Here is a 16,987-nt window from a genome sequence, read left to right as displayed (position 1 = left end):
TCACTCAGGCAGGACATCACCCCTCCCCGTATCACCGACTTACTTGGGCATGGCACACCCTGGCAGGCCTTGGTCTCCCGGCCACTGCCCTTGCAGTTCTTGCCACCCATCTGGGGCACTGGAGAGTTGCAGAGACGTATGCGGGTGACATTGCCAACACCACAAGTCACGGAGCACGAAGACCAGGGCGACCAGTGACTCCAGCCACCATTCTGCCGGACTGACATCAGAAGCACAAAGAGATCAGTGTCCCAGGCTGTGACCCGGGGCCAGGCGATCCCCAAATCTTTCCTGCCAGCCAATCCATTTCCACTAAAGAGGGCAGGCGAGAGAGCCCCACCGTCACCCAGAAGAAAGCGTCTCTCGTGGCAAAACCCTTCCCTTAGGCCACAGCCTCCAGACATCAGCAAATAGCTGTTGTTGGAACACCCACACGGAGAGCCATCCACCCTACCCTGGAGCACGACAGGGGCACACTCACTTCTTGTATCACATTTGCCCAGGCTGCACGCCCTCGTCTGAATGGAGGGGCCTAGGCAGGTGTTGCTGGTGACATCACAAGACCGGCCTCTCTGCTGGGTCCCAGAGCCACAGGTGACAGAACACTCCGTCCACTCCGCCCACGGAGACCAGCCTTCATCGTTGTCTGAAGCTAAGCAAGAAAGCACACAATGTCCCTGAGGATGGGTTCTCCCTCTTCACATACCGTGGGGACGTCAGGCACTACAACCATGTGGGGCTGTTTTGGAGACTTTGTAACAGGAAGGGGATCGTCAGGAAGAAAATTCTATGGGCATAGACCCACCACCTGGGCAAAGGCTTCAGTGCCTTCAGAAGGCAGGGTCCAGCACAGGGACGAGAACACGGAGTGAGTGTTAAGGAGAGAGTGATCTAGATGCATTTAGGGAAGCTGGTCCACAGAGCCAAGGAGATGGCTCCATTGAGAGTTTCTACAGGAAGCGTTTTCAAAGCCTCCACAGAGGTCATTTCTACATAGCTCTGTTGACTCGTATAAGGTAACAGCATGTTAACCATTGTTTAAATTACAGCTTCCATAATTTATTTCCAAACACTTTAAAGAAATTTCAATAAAAAGACAATCTTGGAGAAAATTTTCACAGACACACAGGGTGTGGTGTGCCAGTGGTGGGGCCTGAGTTAAAGGTAAAGTACACAGTAGGTCTCTTAGCAGAAGTCCCTCTGGGTGAGGAAGGAAGGAAAGAGCAGCAGCAAGGTCAACATTGAACACAGGCAGCCAGAGCACGGGCACCCAGCCTGTCTGTTGTAATCTTGCCCTCACTGACACAGGGGAAGCAGCCTCAGGCGCCCAGTACTGTGGCAGTGGCATTGCTGTGTTGAGAAGTAGCTGGGATTCTAGACACACACCAGAAGGGAAGACCAGGATAAAACCTAAGCAGAGAATTCCAGAACATTCGGGGATGATGCCTGGGTCTGAAGGACAGGAAAGCCACAGGTGAGCATCACTCAGAGGCCAGATCCAGAGAACAGGCACAGGGATCCACAGACCGTAGGGCTTTCTGAGTGAGCCATGGAGCTGAGTCTAGAAAGGGCAGCGCAGGTTCTTCTAGGGTTCATCCATGATAGCAGCCCTGCTCTGTTTCTATAGAGTCAGAATTCACAGAACTGGCTCCACCATAGTCCAGTTCTGTGTTGCTTGTCTGTAACTTGAGTGCATCATTGAGTAACCGTCTCTGGGTTCTGTGTTTATTTACTGTACCGTGGGATTCACAGCAACTGCCCAATCTTCACTCAGCACAGATCAGGCTGCGGCTTCTGCTCACAGTGGCTACTGACACAGAGCCTTGTTCTTGGCCTGGGCGTTGGGACTTTGGCCCCTGCAGTATCACTAGGGGCCTCCTTGTCTGGGACAGGCCAGAATGGGACAGCTGCAGACACTTAGTTTCTAGAGTTCGCAACGGCTTCCTGGCCACTGGCTAGTGGTTAAAGGAGGGCCTCAGCCACGCCTCTACCCTTTCCCCACCGCCTGCCTCTAGGAATATGAGCCTCACCCTCCTCCGCTCAAACCCTAAAACAAACAAACAGACGCAACCACTAGGACTGGGACTGGCAACACGCTCACCACCGGAGACTTACAGTGGGAACAGGACGGACAGCACTCGCCTTCCACGAAGGACGGGTTGGCGCAAGTCGCCGGCGAGCAAGTGATTTGGTGGCACACGGTTTTAAACTTCTAAAAGAACAGAAAAATATTTGGGAAACAATTATGTAATGTAACAGACATTGTCACAGGATCTGGATGAGGAAAAATCAGCAAGAAAAATAGGGGTTTTTCTGTCTACAAATCCTATTTCAGATACAGCGCTTGAGCAGGAGACTCTGAGCACTGACACTCTGTCCTCCGGCCATGAGCAGAGAGATGACGGTATCAGCTTTTGAGCCCTCTGGGCAGGAAGGAAGAGGAACCAGTGACTGTTCCCAGATCCCCCGACATCTGAGGTCAACACACGGACAGGGATTAATGAGGGGAAACTAGAACATTTGTATTTTCTCAATCATGACCAGGCTTCCCGGATATCTTTGTGAGCCCTGGGGCCCTGTCAGAGATGAATGGGGTCAGAGACACACTAGCGAGGCGCTGCTGATACAGCTGGATTCTCACTGTTTCTCATAGTGCGGCAACGCTGGACATGCCACCCCACCCTCTGGGTTGTGGTTTCTTTATGCACAGCAACGTGAGGTCAATTTAAGCTACATTTGTGTTCACTTCCGTGTCTAAGGCTCTCGTGGTCAGCCTTCCATGTATCTAAACATCTCTTATACATGTGTGCTGAGCGAGTCACTGCCAGCCCTCAGGATCCACGCGTGTCGATTTGAACACGCCCATCCTGCGCAGGGCACTTCTGCCTCCAGAAGGACCAATCTCCCAAACTCACCTTGCAGGTGCACGTGGTACAGCTGTCCACCACCCAGGTTTCATTTTCTGCAAAGATTCGGCCCTCCTGCACGCAAGCTGACATGTTCCTGGTCTTCATAGGGCCTCCAATGAGCTCCAAGAGGAACTGGTTGTCGTTGGACTGGAAACAGAGGGGAGAGTTAGGATAAGGATTCAACGTCCTCTTCCCTCGAGCTTAGGTCAAGCCCCGAAACCTCCAGGTGTAGATGGAACTTTGCCCTGGGATACTAGGGCCAGGTTAAGGCAGATGGGACTGCAAATCTACATGAACTTCTGCCACAAAGACCATGTCAGAGAACTCAGCTACACACACATCTATCAACTCGGCCTCCCTGCTTTTTCCCTCCTCACAGCTAATCCCCAACACAGAGACATGCAGAAGCGCTGCCTGCTCAATCCCTCAAAAACCCCCATTGTGCACAGTGAGCAGAGCTCAGGGAAGGAGGTAGAGGCCAGTTTATGAATTTACTCATCTTCCTTTTGTTCAGCAGATAGGATGAGAAAGATGTGTTATGAGCTGATAGCAAGGGAGAAGATGGCCACAAGACCGGCCATCTGGATGTTTTACTAGGGAAAAAGGTTAAGGGGTAAAATGCAAAAACCAGACGAATCTGCACAAAATGCCACTAAACATGTACATATTTGCTTTAGTCGTCCCAGAACTCTGTAGGTTCACCCAAGGTGCAATGTCTGAACTTGGGAGTCAGATGGGTGTCACGAACCCTCTACAGCAAATACAGAAGCACACCACTTCTATGGCTTTGTACAGCTTCAGGGCTCACACGTTTCCTTGACCTCTGATTTTACATTAAGTAACATTGGACCTGGACTACATTACAGTTGTAGGGAAGCTGCCAGACCCTGTGCTCAGCCCCTGTCTCTTCTGAGCTCGGTGGCCAGGTCAAGCCAGCCAGGACCATCACTGTGCACTGAGTCTCAGTACTTCCTGGTACAGTAATGAATTAAGTGACGCCACCCAGGGACCCCGACTAACAGGCAAACAGAAACAGAAGCTTTTGCCCAAAAGACAGCCCCACAGGGCACTCTTCACAGGTCTTGTCTTGGGACTTTCTCCCTGAGCCATAGTGGAGCCTTGCAGGAAGTGTTTGTGTGACCCTCTCCCTGCCCTCTCTGCTTCTCATGATATTATCAGGGAGCTGCAGCCAGGAGAGACTACAGCTCTCACCTCCCTCCTCAAAGCCACAAGGTGCCTGCTCTGCCATGTGCAGCTCTGTCCCCTGCTTCCACCCACTTTGGGACATACATGTTCGGCCTTAAATGCAATAAGGCTGAGAACTATTCCTCTCAAAACTCTGCCCTTCTCATAAAATATCTTCCTCTGCATGGATGTCTTTTATTCTCTGGGAGATGTATTTTCCAGAAACACAGCTTTATTGTGGGGAACTTGTGTCCCCTGACTGTGTTGTTATTTGCAATGCTTTCTTGCATCTCAGGTTTTCTTCCCACTGACTTTGTGGTAGACCAGGGTCCTGAAGGGCCTGACCTGGATGACCTCTTAATATAGTTTTCTAATCATAGTTTCTCCAAGACAGTGAAGAATTAGGCCTCAGAGGCCTGACTGGCTGGCTGCAGGGAGGGCTTCCCTGACGGGCTACCATCTGTTCCCGCTACACCCTCTCACCAACTCTGCCATCCCCTGGGTGCTCACCACTCTCTCCAGGTTCTTGCTCAGCTGGTTCACCATGACATGCAATCCAGACAGCTCGTTCATCATGTTGCTCAGCTCCTCACAGGAGTGTGTACACACTTCCTGTGTCTTCTCCACACCCTGGACCACCAGGTCTGTGGTGATGTGGGGACTCAGGTGGAGTGTCTCTGTGTGCTCACTGATGGTGTTGACCTCAGCTACGGGAGAGAAAGCATGGTCAGCGGAGCACAGGCTGTGAGGTGTCAGACTGACCACTGTCCACTGGCACCCACTGATGTAGTCAGACTGTCCACTGGCACCCATTGATGTGGTCAGACTGACCACTGTCCACTGGCACCCATTGATGTCAGACCATCCACTGGCTCCCACTGGTGTGGTCACACTGACCACTGTCCACTGGCACCTACTGATGTGGTCAGACTGTCCACCGTCCACTGGCACCCACTGATGTGGTCAGACTGTCTACTGGCACTTATTGATGTGGTCAGACTGACCACTGTCCACTGGCACATACTGATGTGGTCACACTGATGACTGTCCACTGGTACCCATTGATGTGGTCAGACTGACCACTGTCCACTGGCACATACTGATGTGGTCACACTGACCACTGTACACTGGCTCCCACTGATGTGGTCACACTGACCACTGGCACCCACTGATGTGGTCAGACTGACCACTGTCCATTGGCACCAACTGATGTGGTCACACTGACCACTGGCACCCACTGATATGGTCACACTGACCACTGTCCACTGGCACCCACTCATGTGGTCACACTGACCACTGTCCACTGGCTCCCACTGATGTGGTCAGACTGAGCACTGTCTACTGGCTCCCACTGATGTGGTCAGACTGACCACTGTCCACTGGTACCCCCTCATGTGGTCAGACTGTCCACTGGCACCCACTGATGTGGTCAGACTGACCACTGTACACTGGCATCCACTGATGTGGCCAGTGGAGCACAGCTCCTGAGGTGTCACCTCTGCAGCTATAAACCAACACCCTTGAACCTCTGCTTTCTTGGAGTGGCCACATGTTAAACTGTATCCATCAACACAAGAACATTGGGTGGCAACTACAAAGTGGGACAGGTTCCTAGGCCTGTAAGATTCCCCAGCGGGGCAGCAGTCCAGCCTAGGAACAGAGAAGGGCAAAGCAGGGCAATGGGAGACAAGTAATTTGTAGTGCAGGGTCATGCATTCCACACCTCAGCAAAACTGAGTTGACAGAGCCTTGTCCTCATCCTTAACCCCAAGTGGGTTCCTCCAACACATAGTCCATACGCTTACCCCTCCCCTTCACCCTTCTTATGCCCCATTTCAACCTGCGAACCCATTCTTGGGGCTTCCTTTCAGAATAAAAGCAAACAGAAATATACACCTCTAGGAAAAACTGTTTTCTTTCCACACAGTATGTTCTGCTGCGCAGTGGCTCCTGGGAGTGAGGGTAGGCTCTCACAGCCCTGGCCCAATCACAGCGAGTCTGCCTGGACCATGCATTCACAGACTCCTTTAATTCTCAAGTTGCTTTGAGAAAAGTCCAAAAACAGAATCATCCTCAGTGAATCCAGAGCCAAGGGCTCCAGAGAAGAGAGAGTTCCAGAGAGGGAAGGAGGAAGGGATGACAGGCATTCACTCACAGCTGACTGTTTATTACTTGGGCTCAAAACCTTGTTGCAATCCTCATGGCTGCTGGAAGCCTCTTATATCCAGTATGCTACTAACCATAAAAAGTCATGCTAAAATAAGTACTTGTATAACTAAGTAGACAGGGACACTCTTAAACAGATTTTGAGTAGATTTTTTTCATCATTTATTTTCATTTATGTTTTTAAAATCTTTAGCTTATTTAAGATATTTATTTTTCATATCTTGGAATTAAGCAAAATAAGCCTATTTGTGCTTTTGCACACCCCTGCCTCTGCTGTGGATGGGTTTCGGCGGATAATAGACAGATGTTTGAGCCAGTCTGTTCTTGTCTGATCTACACCAGTGTCTGCAGCTGTGAAGTCTGAGTGAGTCAGCCTCAAAACAGACATTCTTCCCTTCACAAACATCAAAGAAGCCACACTCTGAGACCAGGCTCGTGAGTTTGCTTTCCCAATGACTGCAATAGTCAAGTCTGACATGACCAGGGGAGGAGAATGGTGGTCTCTGCCAGACCCAAGCTCTGAGGGAGAACTCACGGTGGATTCTGACATACAGATAAAAGTTCATGAATCTGATGAGTCCATTCTTACTCCCCATCTTAGGAGAACACATTTAGACTTCTGTGTAAGTCTATTTTGTGCAGAAGGGCTCAGAGCTTCTGGAAGGGCCTAAGTGTTTGCTCTTCATAGTTCTACGTATTGCTGGCTTGTAACTCGGAGTGTAAAATAATCCTGTAGCAGGAGCCTACAGGTTAAAATGTGTTCATAAGCCATAAGAGGGGTGAATGGTCTCGATCATGGACTGGACTACCTTCCTAGGACCCCCCGAAAATGGATTGTTATTCTTGAAATCTGTTCAACATTAATCCTTGACAGTTGTCATTTTCAAGGGCTGAGAAGTCTAAGCTAGCCAGCGCACTTGCCCACTTGACCTGAATTCCCAGCAGGACACACACACACAGCCAAGCAGCAACCCACCAGGAAAGAAGAGAAACTCCTAGGTGAGAGCTCACCCACCTCCCTGGCTCTGTTGACAGCCTTTCTTTCTTAGAATGTCTTCTACAGAATCTGCAAACTCGAGATGGACATTCTGCAGCAGGCCCTGGGGAGAGACAGAGGAACAGAACTTCAGCTAAACCAAGAGCTTAGTGGAGTGATGACACACCTTACAGACACAGAACAGAAGATTCCAAAAGCACCAAGTCACCTCTGCTTTACCCACTAGGTCAGAAGTCTTTTTATATCAGTGGCCCTATTCCTGCTACTTTGAAAATGCTACTACTACTACTATTACACACACACACACACACACACACACACACACACACATACACACACACATCACATGCATACGCGCATGCATGACTGTGCACAAAGGTTTAACATAAAAACATTTTTAACTAGGAGAAAAATTAACCCTAGAGAAGAATGAGGGAGGCCTGGGGATAGGCAAATTTTGCCCCCTGTAAGTTCCCACAGACATGCTGGGCTATTTCCACACATGAACCTGGAATTCTGTGTCCTTGTTTGCAATTCAAGTCTCAGAAACATCTAGTGGTTCAGAACAAGTGGCCTTTGGGTCATGCCAGGAGAAGGGCATTAATGTAACATGAATGGGCCAGTCAGACAGCTACAGCAGCGCCTGACAGAACATGCACATCTAGGCCTTTTACTCAAATAACTAAGCTTTGACACACATTCATTTCTACAGATAAGTGCACGCCTGCAAGAGAGTAATGCTCAAATGTCCCTTAATCTGTGGTGAGAGAGGAACGGGTACAACCATCAGAAGATACAGCATCACATGTTGAAAGTCCGTCTACCTCACGTTGCCTAGAGGACACCCTTGGGTTGTTCTCCGTGCTTACGGACTCACCCACAACCATGGCTTGCCTCTGCCCAGCATCGGGAGGGAGGACTAGCGTGCAATATACAGACCACAGACAGTCAAAATACAGAGCCTCACTATGATCCCGCTGTCAGTGGACAATTTTAACCCTGGGGAGGTTGTGAATAAACCCTAAGAAAGCCATTATAGCTGGGGCATCTGTGTGGACCTGGCAGTGCAGCTTCTAAATGCTCAGTTCTAGAAGAATCCAAACTTCATTAGCCACAATGAGGGGACAGGGTGGTGTCTGCCCACAAAGCAGCAACCTGTCTGTGAGGAACTAAGTTCCTTTTTAGTGGACCAGTCACTTGATTCCCAAAGCAAGGGCTAGGATGTGGCTTCAGGCTTAATAAAGTAACCTCGGGTTCCTAGGAACACGAGGATTCCTGCCTTCAGCTCCCAGCTCAGACAGCCACAAGCAACACACCTGTGACACAGCTCTGCTCATCATGGCTAAGGAATGTGCATTCTACATATACTGAGTTGATTGTGTTTTATGAGTGTGCACTGTGTTGGTATGTGCACAGGTGCCATGTGTGCAGAGGTGTGATGCACATGTGTGTGCGTAAGTTCCTATGTGTCCTTTGTGTATGCATGTAGTGTAATTCCACACATCAGTATTGTGTTTGTGAGTGCAAGTGTGAGTGTCTGTTGTGTGCTCACATGTGTAAATGTGTGTGAGAGTGTGCTGGCATGGTGTGTGTGCTTCTGCACGCTTGTGAAGTGAGTGTGAATGTGTGCTGTGTTTCATATTGTGTAAACAAGTGTATTATACAAGTGTGCACGTGTGGTAGATAGGTGTGTGTGTGGTATGAATGCATCTGCATGATAAGTTCATACTCTTGAGTGTACAGATGTGTGTGCCTATCATATAAGTATAGGTACCATGCAACTGAGCATGTGTGATATGTGTGGATGTGTATGCAATATGTGCCGGTGTGTAGAATGCACACACACATGATGCAGGAAGTGTTACGTGTTTCTCCAAGGCAAGATTACACCTTTCGAACACAAAGGCTACACTGAGTTACCCCACTCCAAGAGCTCCCCTCACAGCTCTGTCATATGGCTGCTGTGCCGCACACGCACCCTGAAATGACTCTCTCGGGATGCACCTTTGGCCACATACATCCTGCTTCTGTCTGCTTCCAGCTGCTCGTAGAACGGTTCTTCCAGGGTGACGCTGTCAATTAGGTCGCAGCCCACATACAGGCTATAGGTGTCGCTGGCCACCTGCACGGTCACGTTCCTCCACTGGGAGTCAGCCAAGCCCACATCCTCCAGGAAGTGGGTGTGTTGGATGCCATTGACCCAATAGTTAAGGTTCAAGGTGTCCCCTGGGCCATTGGACACAATCTCAAACTGCCTCTGGGAGGTGCCTGGGCCTTCTAATACCAGGAGTGTGCCCCTGGACTTGCGGTCCTGCTTCATCTGGGCTGTGAGGAAGAAGCCCTCCTTTCTCTTTGCAAGCTTGACAATCCTGCTGAGATCGTCTGTCCTCACTGGGGGAATGTAGTCAAAGCGTACAAAACGGTAAGCGGGCACCCCAGGGTCAGGCCCTCGAAACTGTTTGGCGCCGATGGTCTTCCGGTTAATATTGCTGATGTTGAACAGGTCAAACGAAGTGTCTTCGTCCTGGTCACCAGCTGCCGAAGGGAACCACAGAGGCACGGTTACAGGCTGAAGGGGAGGCTTTCCAGAATGCCGGCTGGAGAACCACAAGCTCACAAGGACTTCTCCCCATGACAAGATTCAGAGGTCATCTGTGCATCTCCATCTCCCTCCCTGGCTCAGCCAGAGGAGGCTACCCGCAATGCTGCGGGCTGGCTTTGTCAAGGGCTAAAGTGTTCTGTGTCTTCCCAGAACCCACAACATGGCTTCTTTCATAAATGTCAGCACTGTGACATCTGCCCAAATCTCCCTCCAGACCAGGCCTCTGAATTCCACCCCAGATCCCTGTTGTTCTTTGTCCCAGATTTGGGCTGAGCAGAGCCATCCCCTCCATTGTGTGGCTGGGGAAGAAAGAAGTTTAAAAAGTGGACCTTTGACTTTTGATTGTGGGATTTAAGGGTCCACTAAGTCCTAACTTGCATTCTTGGAATGATATTCTGCCTTAAACAGATGGTGTAGACATCTTTTCACTTCTGCAGAAATACCTTCAATGAATAATAACTAGTGTGCACTGTGGGCCAGGATCTGAGACAGCAATGGACCGCGTGACTCTCGGCGAGGGGTCTGAACTCACTGTCCAACTGCCAATGAGAAAAGTCACCAGACCTTATCAAAATTAGAACAGGCTCAATAATTCAAATGGACACGCTGACGAGAAAGTTAAAACATAGCTTCTCATCAGGTGCCCAGAAACTGAAAAGAAAATAAACCATTGCTTATAGAGGCACAAATACTATCATTTTAAATAAAAATATTAGCAGCAACACAATTAAAATAATTAGAACTGGTGACTATTGCCACTAAAAATGGCAGCCCAAGTTTTATAAATTATAATAACACACAAAGACCCAGCTATGTGAAACAAGTGCCTCAGTTTCCAAAAGATAATCTCTCCTTGCTATACAGACTCAAAAGTCAGAGCATTTTTTTATTAACAAGCATAGTAAGAAAACTTCACACGCAAGATGGGGACTCCAAGATGCTTGCTGGTCTCTTGCCTGCAGCTAAGCCACACTGCAATCAGAGAGAAGGGTTATGTCCATTCTCACCATAAGCTTTTGGCCCCAAGCCCAGAGCCAGCAGGGCCAGTGCCCAGAGCATCCTGTCTCCACCCGTGACACTCAGAAGAGAACCAGTCTCGCGGGTGATGAGTGCACAGCTGCAGCCTGAGTGTCACTGGGAAATCTGCACACGTGACCTTTGAGGAAAAAAAAAACAGTTTTCACACAACAATCAGAAGCAAATGTATCCGTGGGAAGCAAAACTCTAGACAAGACACTTCCTTTCCAACTAGGTTCTTCTAAATGCTGCTAGCACTCATCTCTCTACTTACTCCTGACATTGAGGTAAGGGGATCCTAAGCATTCTTGCTGCGCCGGCACCATAACAGCTTAGGGTTCCCGCGGCTGAGACTGTGCCCCCTGCCCTTTGGAGGAGTAAATGGGGGCTTCACCAGAGCATTGCTCCCCCTGAGGAACTCTGATACAGACCAGTTGCCAAGACTGAAGTCCAGGTCCTGTGGGGTGAGAAGACTCTGGACAGGCGTGCCTTAATTAAACACAACCAACACTAACTGCCATACGAAGTTACGAATAAACTCAGTGCATTTTCTTAGGACAAGCAGAAACTTTTACTTGGTGGATTTTACCCCACTCTGCTAGTCTCCTGCAGGCCTGTTTTTCCATTCTCAGGGATTCTGAGTTGGCTCACTGGACTCTGGATTGGAGGAAGTCAGGAGGCCTGGCTTGAAGCCCAGCCCCGCTGCTCCTACTCTGTTAACTCCTTATGGGCTTCCCTGTGCCCGGGTCTCAGCTCCCCATCCAAGAGGAAGGAGTACGGGGTGATGGCCCTGGCTCTGTTCCATGTCTACCCTGCTCTGTGGAAACCGAACCATACGCTGAGTTCCTCATCTGTTAGGTGGCCAAAATGGCCTAGTTTCTCATTGATAAGGACACCTAAGCAGTCCCCTCTCCAGAACACTTTGGTAGGCTGGAAGCAGTGAAAGTCTCCTCTCCAGAGGAAGGTGATGTGGCAGGATCCTCAGCCTTTCAGAGTGTGCTCCCGATGCCCACAGCACTGCCCAGTGTTCATCTACTGAGCTCTAGATCATGGCGCAGGAGGCAGCTGAGCACCATCCCACCTGAGCCCTTACCATCAGCTTGTCCACCCAGACAATCCTCCCATCCTCTGACTTGGTGTCCTTGTCTGTGGCTCGATAAATTTGCTCTTAAAATATCTATCTGGGGTGTTGGAGAGAGACCCTGTGCAAATGAATATCCAGTGAGCTCTTTGAGATACAGCAAACATGCCCTCAGTGGGTTTATAGCATTGGAGGGCTCTTAACACTGTGTCCCGAGGCAGCCTTTTTCTGAAAATTCAAGAGCAAGGTAGACCCTGTCAGGTACTTAGAACAGAACCGAGACCTCGGAGAAAGTTGAGAATCTCAACTGAGTCCCTCTCTGAACGCTGCAGCCTGGCCTACCCTTGAATCCCTAATCAGGTGTGTGCCCCAGGACACCTGATTCTGAACCCCTGCCCCCAAATTTCACCTTATCCCAAGGACAGCTGCAGGATGCTAGCTCTGCAAAGGCAAACTCCATCTCAGAATGTCGGTTGGCCCTGCTTCTATGCACGCACAAGCGGAGTTCATGAAACTGCACTTTGGTAAAATCCACCACAATCAGGAGTGCCCCAGAAAGACAGCAGTCTTTAATAAGCTCCCATCTCATCGTGCTGACTTCCCCAAACCAAAACGGGACAAAGGAGTGGAGAGTATCTGGTACTGGAACAAGCGTCCTGGTAGCCAATGCGATTGCATCCCAGCTCCATGGGCACTAGGCGCCCCCTGAGCCGGAGCCTCTTCCCCGACCACAAGTCTAAGGCTTTCTGCAGTGGGATATCATTACAAACTTATATGGGCCTTACCCAGGTTTCTATCTCGGGAGCAATCAAAAGTGCCTTTGCTGGGTGATCTCTATGCCCCTCAACACCTATTGCTCTGCCTTCTTCCCTCCTTCCTCCCTCCCCACCAGACGACCCTCGTTCAGTTGCCCCAGCCTATCAGCAAATTACCCAAGCAGCAACCCAAATGCAGTTCCCTTCAGGGCCCCCAGCCCACCCCACTGTACATTATAAAGACAGCAACACTTTGTTCAGCTGCTAATAATGTTTAAAGTTAGGATCGTTATAATCCCTAATCCCACTGGTTATTTTCACATTTTCAAGGGATCTTTCGACATTCCTTTCTCTGCTCCTCCTCCATAACAAACGTCAGTGTCGAAACCTCTAATTTTGAAGTAGAATATGTCAGTGCTTTCCCCCAGCATCCTAGGACTAAAGCCAGCCAGCCAGACCCTCATATCCCTGGGATCCTGCTGTGGGAGACCCTGGGGCCAAGACAGCAGCAGCCACTGTTCCTGGTTGGTCTCTAACTCTGCAGGGCAAACCTAGGGTGAGAAAACCACGCTGCTAAGCGTGGGAGGACATAGCAGCACTTTTCCCCTCCAGCCTTCTGGAAACCACAAACCTGTTCTAAAAAATCGTAACCCAATGAAATGTCTTAGAAATAAAAAGGTACCTTGTGTGTTTGAAAATGAATGATGACCGGTGTCAGTGTTCTAAGTCTGTCTTGAGGAGTGACCTGGCCAGGAAGGCTGCAGACAGCAGAGGCTTTCGCTGCCTCCAGGCTGTGACTGGCTCCTTTATAAGCCCTTTCTCCAAGAGGCCTGTCAATCAGACACACGCGGAGGCACGTCTAATTCATTCTTTCGAAGGAGTGTCATAATTCCTCCTCCTCTGCTCTCACTATTTGCTCGGAGTACCTGGTGTCCCAGGCCAAATCCAGCCCCTCTGAGCTGACGCCCCTCCTACATGTCCACCCAGGCTTTCCAGACAGGGGCCAGGGGAGGAGTTAGACAAGAGGGGCAGGCAGGGACTCACTTTTCCTGTCTTCTCTCAGGAAATAAAAAGTTATAAATAAAACCAGCGAGATTGGCTGGGACTCCCCATTTTGCCGAGGAGGGGAAAAAAAAAGCCAATTCTATGTTTAAATGTGTTTCAAATTATCCAGTGTGATACTGGCCTTTCTAAACCAAGTGAATGACAACCCAAAAAACAGGGAAGAGACCGTAAGTTCACCACTGTGCGGGGAAAGTTACTCTATTCAAAGAATTGGTTTGTGTTATATGCAAAAAGAATTTACTATAAAATTCATTTTGTCTCTGACCGTGGGAAATAGCCCTGCTTCTGGGAGAACAAACCTTAATCTTAACTCACTTCCTCTGTTCAGTCAGGGCCCTGCGACTCTATGACCAAGTCTCTCCAAGAGAACTCAGTCCTCAGGCAAGTCTTGTTGGGACAGCTAGCTTGCCCAAGAATGGAAATCCTGTAGTCAGAAGTAGTCTTCACAGTTAATAAGATAGGGTGGGGGCAGGTTAGGGGCTCCGTGAAAATATAGGGACAGGAGCTGATGCTCCCTCTACACCCTGCAGTTTATGCCAAGCAAGCCTGAGAGGACAGATGATGATTACGGGAAGGATAACACCAGTGCCTGGGGGGATGATGGCTAGGTGGGAGCAGGGTCATCCAAGGAAGACAGTCTGCAGGGAAGATGGGGAGAGGTGGTTCCTCCAGAGCCCAAAGCAGATGGTAGATCCGTGGCATCTCCCACAACCCTTGATCGGCTTCATTCTCTGCAGATGACACGCAGAGTCTTCTGAACACTGATCTGAGTTGACGCATGATGGTGGATGAGTCAGGTCTCATTCAAAGAACAGGAGAGAGAAATGAAAATGGAGGATGTGCTTAGCCACCTTCTGTTCACGGTTGGGGATGTAACTGATGTATCCCGGCACTCACTGTGCTAGATCCATTTAGTCTGGGACCAGAGTGGGCAGGGAGCCTGCAGACACCACCCCAGGAGAAAGCCCTGCTGGGTGAAGGAAGCTGTGAGGGACAGAGACAGGAGGGAGAGGAGGCTGCAATTGGAAAAGCCATTTTTTTCTTATGAAGACTTTTCCTGCATCACTCCCTAAGAAATATCAGTTTCTACCTGGGCAGGGATAGCACACACTTTTGATCCCAGCACTTGGGAGGCAGGGGCAGGTGGATCTCTGTGAGTTTGAGGCCAGCGTGGTCTACAGAGCGAGTTCCAAGATAACCAAGGCTACATGGAGGAAACCCTGTTTTGAAAAACAAAAACAAAATAAGAAAAAGGAAGAGGAGGAAGAGGAGAGGATGAAGGAGAAGAAGACAGGGGAGAGAGAGAGAGAGAGAGAGAGAGAGAGAGAGAGAGAGAGAGAGAGAGAGAGAGAGAGAGAGAGAGAGAGAGAGAGAGAGAGAGAGAGAGAGAGGAAAGGAGGAAGGAACAGTTTCTGGACCAAAAATATAATTCAGGAATAAAAAAACTTGCTATGAAGCCTCACAACTTGACTTGGATCCTTTGACCTACGTGATGGAAGGAGAAAGCCGACTCCCACAAGCTGTTCTCTGACTTCCACTCAGACGCTGTGATCCATGTGCACACACGCCCAAACACATACACATACCTCAAACATACAAATCAATTAATAAATTTAGTAAACATCTAAAAATAAGTGTTCATTTCCTAACTCACAAATAGAAAAGATTGACCTCTAATAGTACATGTGTCTTCTTTGAAGGAGGTTGTATTGCTTTGAGTCACTTAATTAATGACCAACATCTTGATTTTTAACGAAAATCATTAAATTAAAATTTATATTACGATTCAAAGCTGAAAGGAAAATGTCACCGGGCTCCCTGAATTGTAGTGCCTAACTGCCCTATTGCTGCTCAGATCCACGCCCTCTATGGTAGCTATTACAAGGAGAAGCAGGGGGGTCAGGGTGTGGGAAGGGCATACACTCTCTACAGCATACTCAGTCAGCAGGGATCCATGCTGCTGCCAATGTGTAGAAAGATGCCACCTTTGAAATGTCCCATAAAGAAAACCAAGAAAGGTCAATGGAAGAGGTGACATGAGTTGATAGTATACAATGTAGGAGTGGAACACGGGGAAAGCCAGAAACAGCCCAGACAGACAGATGGTGCAGTAAAATCAGTGTTAAAATGACTCCCGTGATAGAGATTGCTGAGGGCAATGGGTCAGTGTAGCCATGACAACATGGATCTTCCAGACAAGAAGTCATGGAGATAGTGGTATTGCTCTCATGGCCCCACCTAGCACCCAGGGGTTTTTCCCAGGTATCTTACTTCTCAGTGTCCTTGTCAGGGGGTGTGATGTACACACAGAGCCGGGAGAAAGACAATGGAACAGCGGAGGGTTCTCAGGTGTGTGGAGACTTCTGCGAAACAGGCAGAGCAAGGAAGGGACATGTCACAGGAAGGGGTTGACGGAGGAAGGTCTGAGGGATCATGCCCACTGGAAACCGCGGGTGCCAATTTATTGGAACTAAGGTCTGCATCTAGAAGGAAAGTAAGATGTGGTCACTTTGAAGGAGGTCAGCTCTCGCCAACTACATTTGCCCCATCGGAAGAGAAGGATACAACGAGAGAGACCTGGCCCTTCCTGGATGGCCACAGCAAGAGCTGGGCACGGTAAAGCACAGCAAAACTCTGCCAGGGTAGCCAGTTCTGTGCCGCACATTCACCAGGTCTGTGGGCATGCCGCTAATGCTTTCTGTGAGCAACTGAAACTGCCAAACGTGGCCATTGACAGACCCTTCCCTGTGCCTGGCAGCTTTGGGCTGAGAACTGTCAGCCAAGTAGCCTGTTTTCTGACAACCAGCCAGACTGCCCACATAGCAAGTTGGTGAGTTTATACACTTTACCATCATTCTAAGGATCCTTCGACAGTCTCAGGGGATCAGTCCAAACATGGCTGAAGACATGTGTCAGCCATGACCACTCCAGAAAGCCTACGGCAATGAACTCTAGAAGATACTGCAGCTACATTCTCCAGGCCAGAGGAAAACACTTCCCCTGGGGGCACAACAGAAGGGCCGTGATTGGCACAACCCTATCTTTCATCTGCATAAAGAGCTGTGCTGTGGCTGATCCAAGTGACCTTGTCACACCCCTTGAGGTTTACAGAAGCAGGATCACTTTTCAAGTCAACTGGAGGACACTCTGCTATCTGACTCCTGGGACTGAAACATTAGGCCCAATAAAATCCTTCTTCCAATGGTCTTG

At 49.3% G+C, this 16,987-nt stretch overlaps 1 protein-coding gene across 1 annotated transcript in view; it reads right to left on the bottom strand.

The window, feature by feature from the left end:
- Thbs2 (thrombospondin 2) overlaps positions 1–13,580 on the bottom strand; it is a 28,159-nt gene extending 14,579 nt beyond the window's left edge. The window contains exons 1-9 of the mRNA XM_038340362.1: positions 13,395–13,580; positions 10,867–11,015; positions 9,236–9,792; positions 7,276–7,360; positions 4,605–4,801; positions 2,916–3,056; positions 2,116–2,212; positions 482–652; positions 44–220 (exon numbers count right to left, since the gene is read on the bottom strand). Of these exons, the coding sequence (XP_038196290.1) occupies positions 44–220; positions 482–652; positions 2,116–2,212; positions 2,916–3,056; positions 4,605–4,801; positions 7,276–7,360; positions 9,236–9,792; positions 10,867–10,918 (1,477 nt within the window). The 5' untranslated portion in view covers positions 10,919–11,015; positions 13,395–13,580. The remainder of the gene's footprint in view (positions 1–43; positions 221–481; positions 653–2,115; positions 2,213–2,915; positions 3,057–4,604; positions 4,802–7,275; positions 7,361–9,235; positions 9,793–10,866; positions 11,016–13,394) is intronic.
- Between the last annotated feature and the right edge of the window lie 3,407 nt (positions 13,581–16,987).

This window comes from Arvicola amphibius, chromosome 8 (assembly GCF_903992535.2).
Source record: "Arvicola amphibius chromosome 8, mArvAmp1.2, whole genome shotgun sequence".
Lineage (NCBI taxonomy): Eukaryota > Metazoa > Chordata > Mammalia > Rodentia > Cricetidae > Arvicola > Arvicola amphibius.
This window is presented reverse-complemented; position numbering and strand designations above follow the sequence as displayed.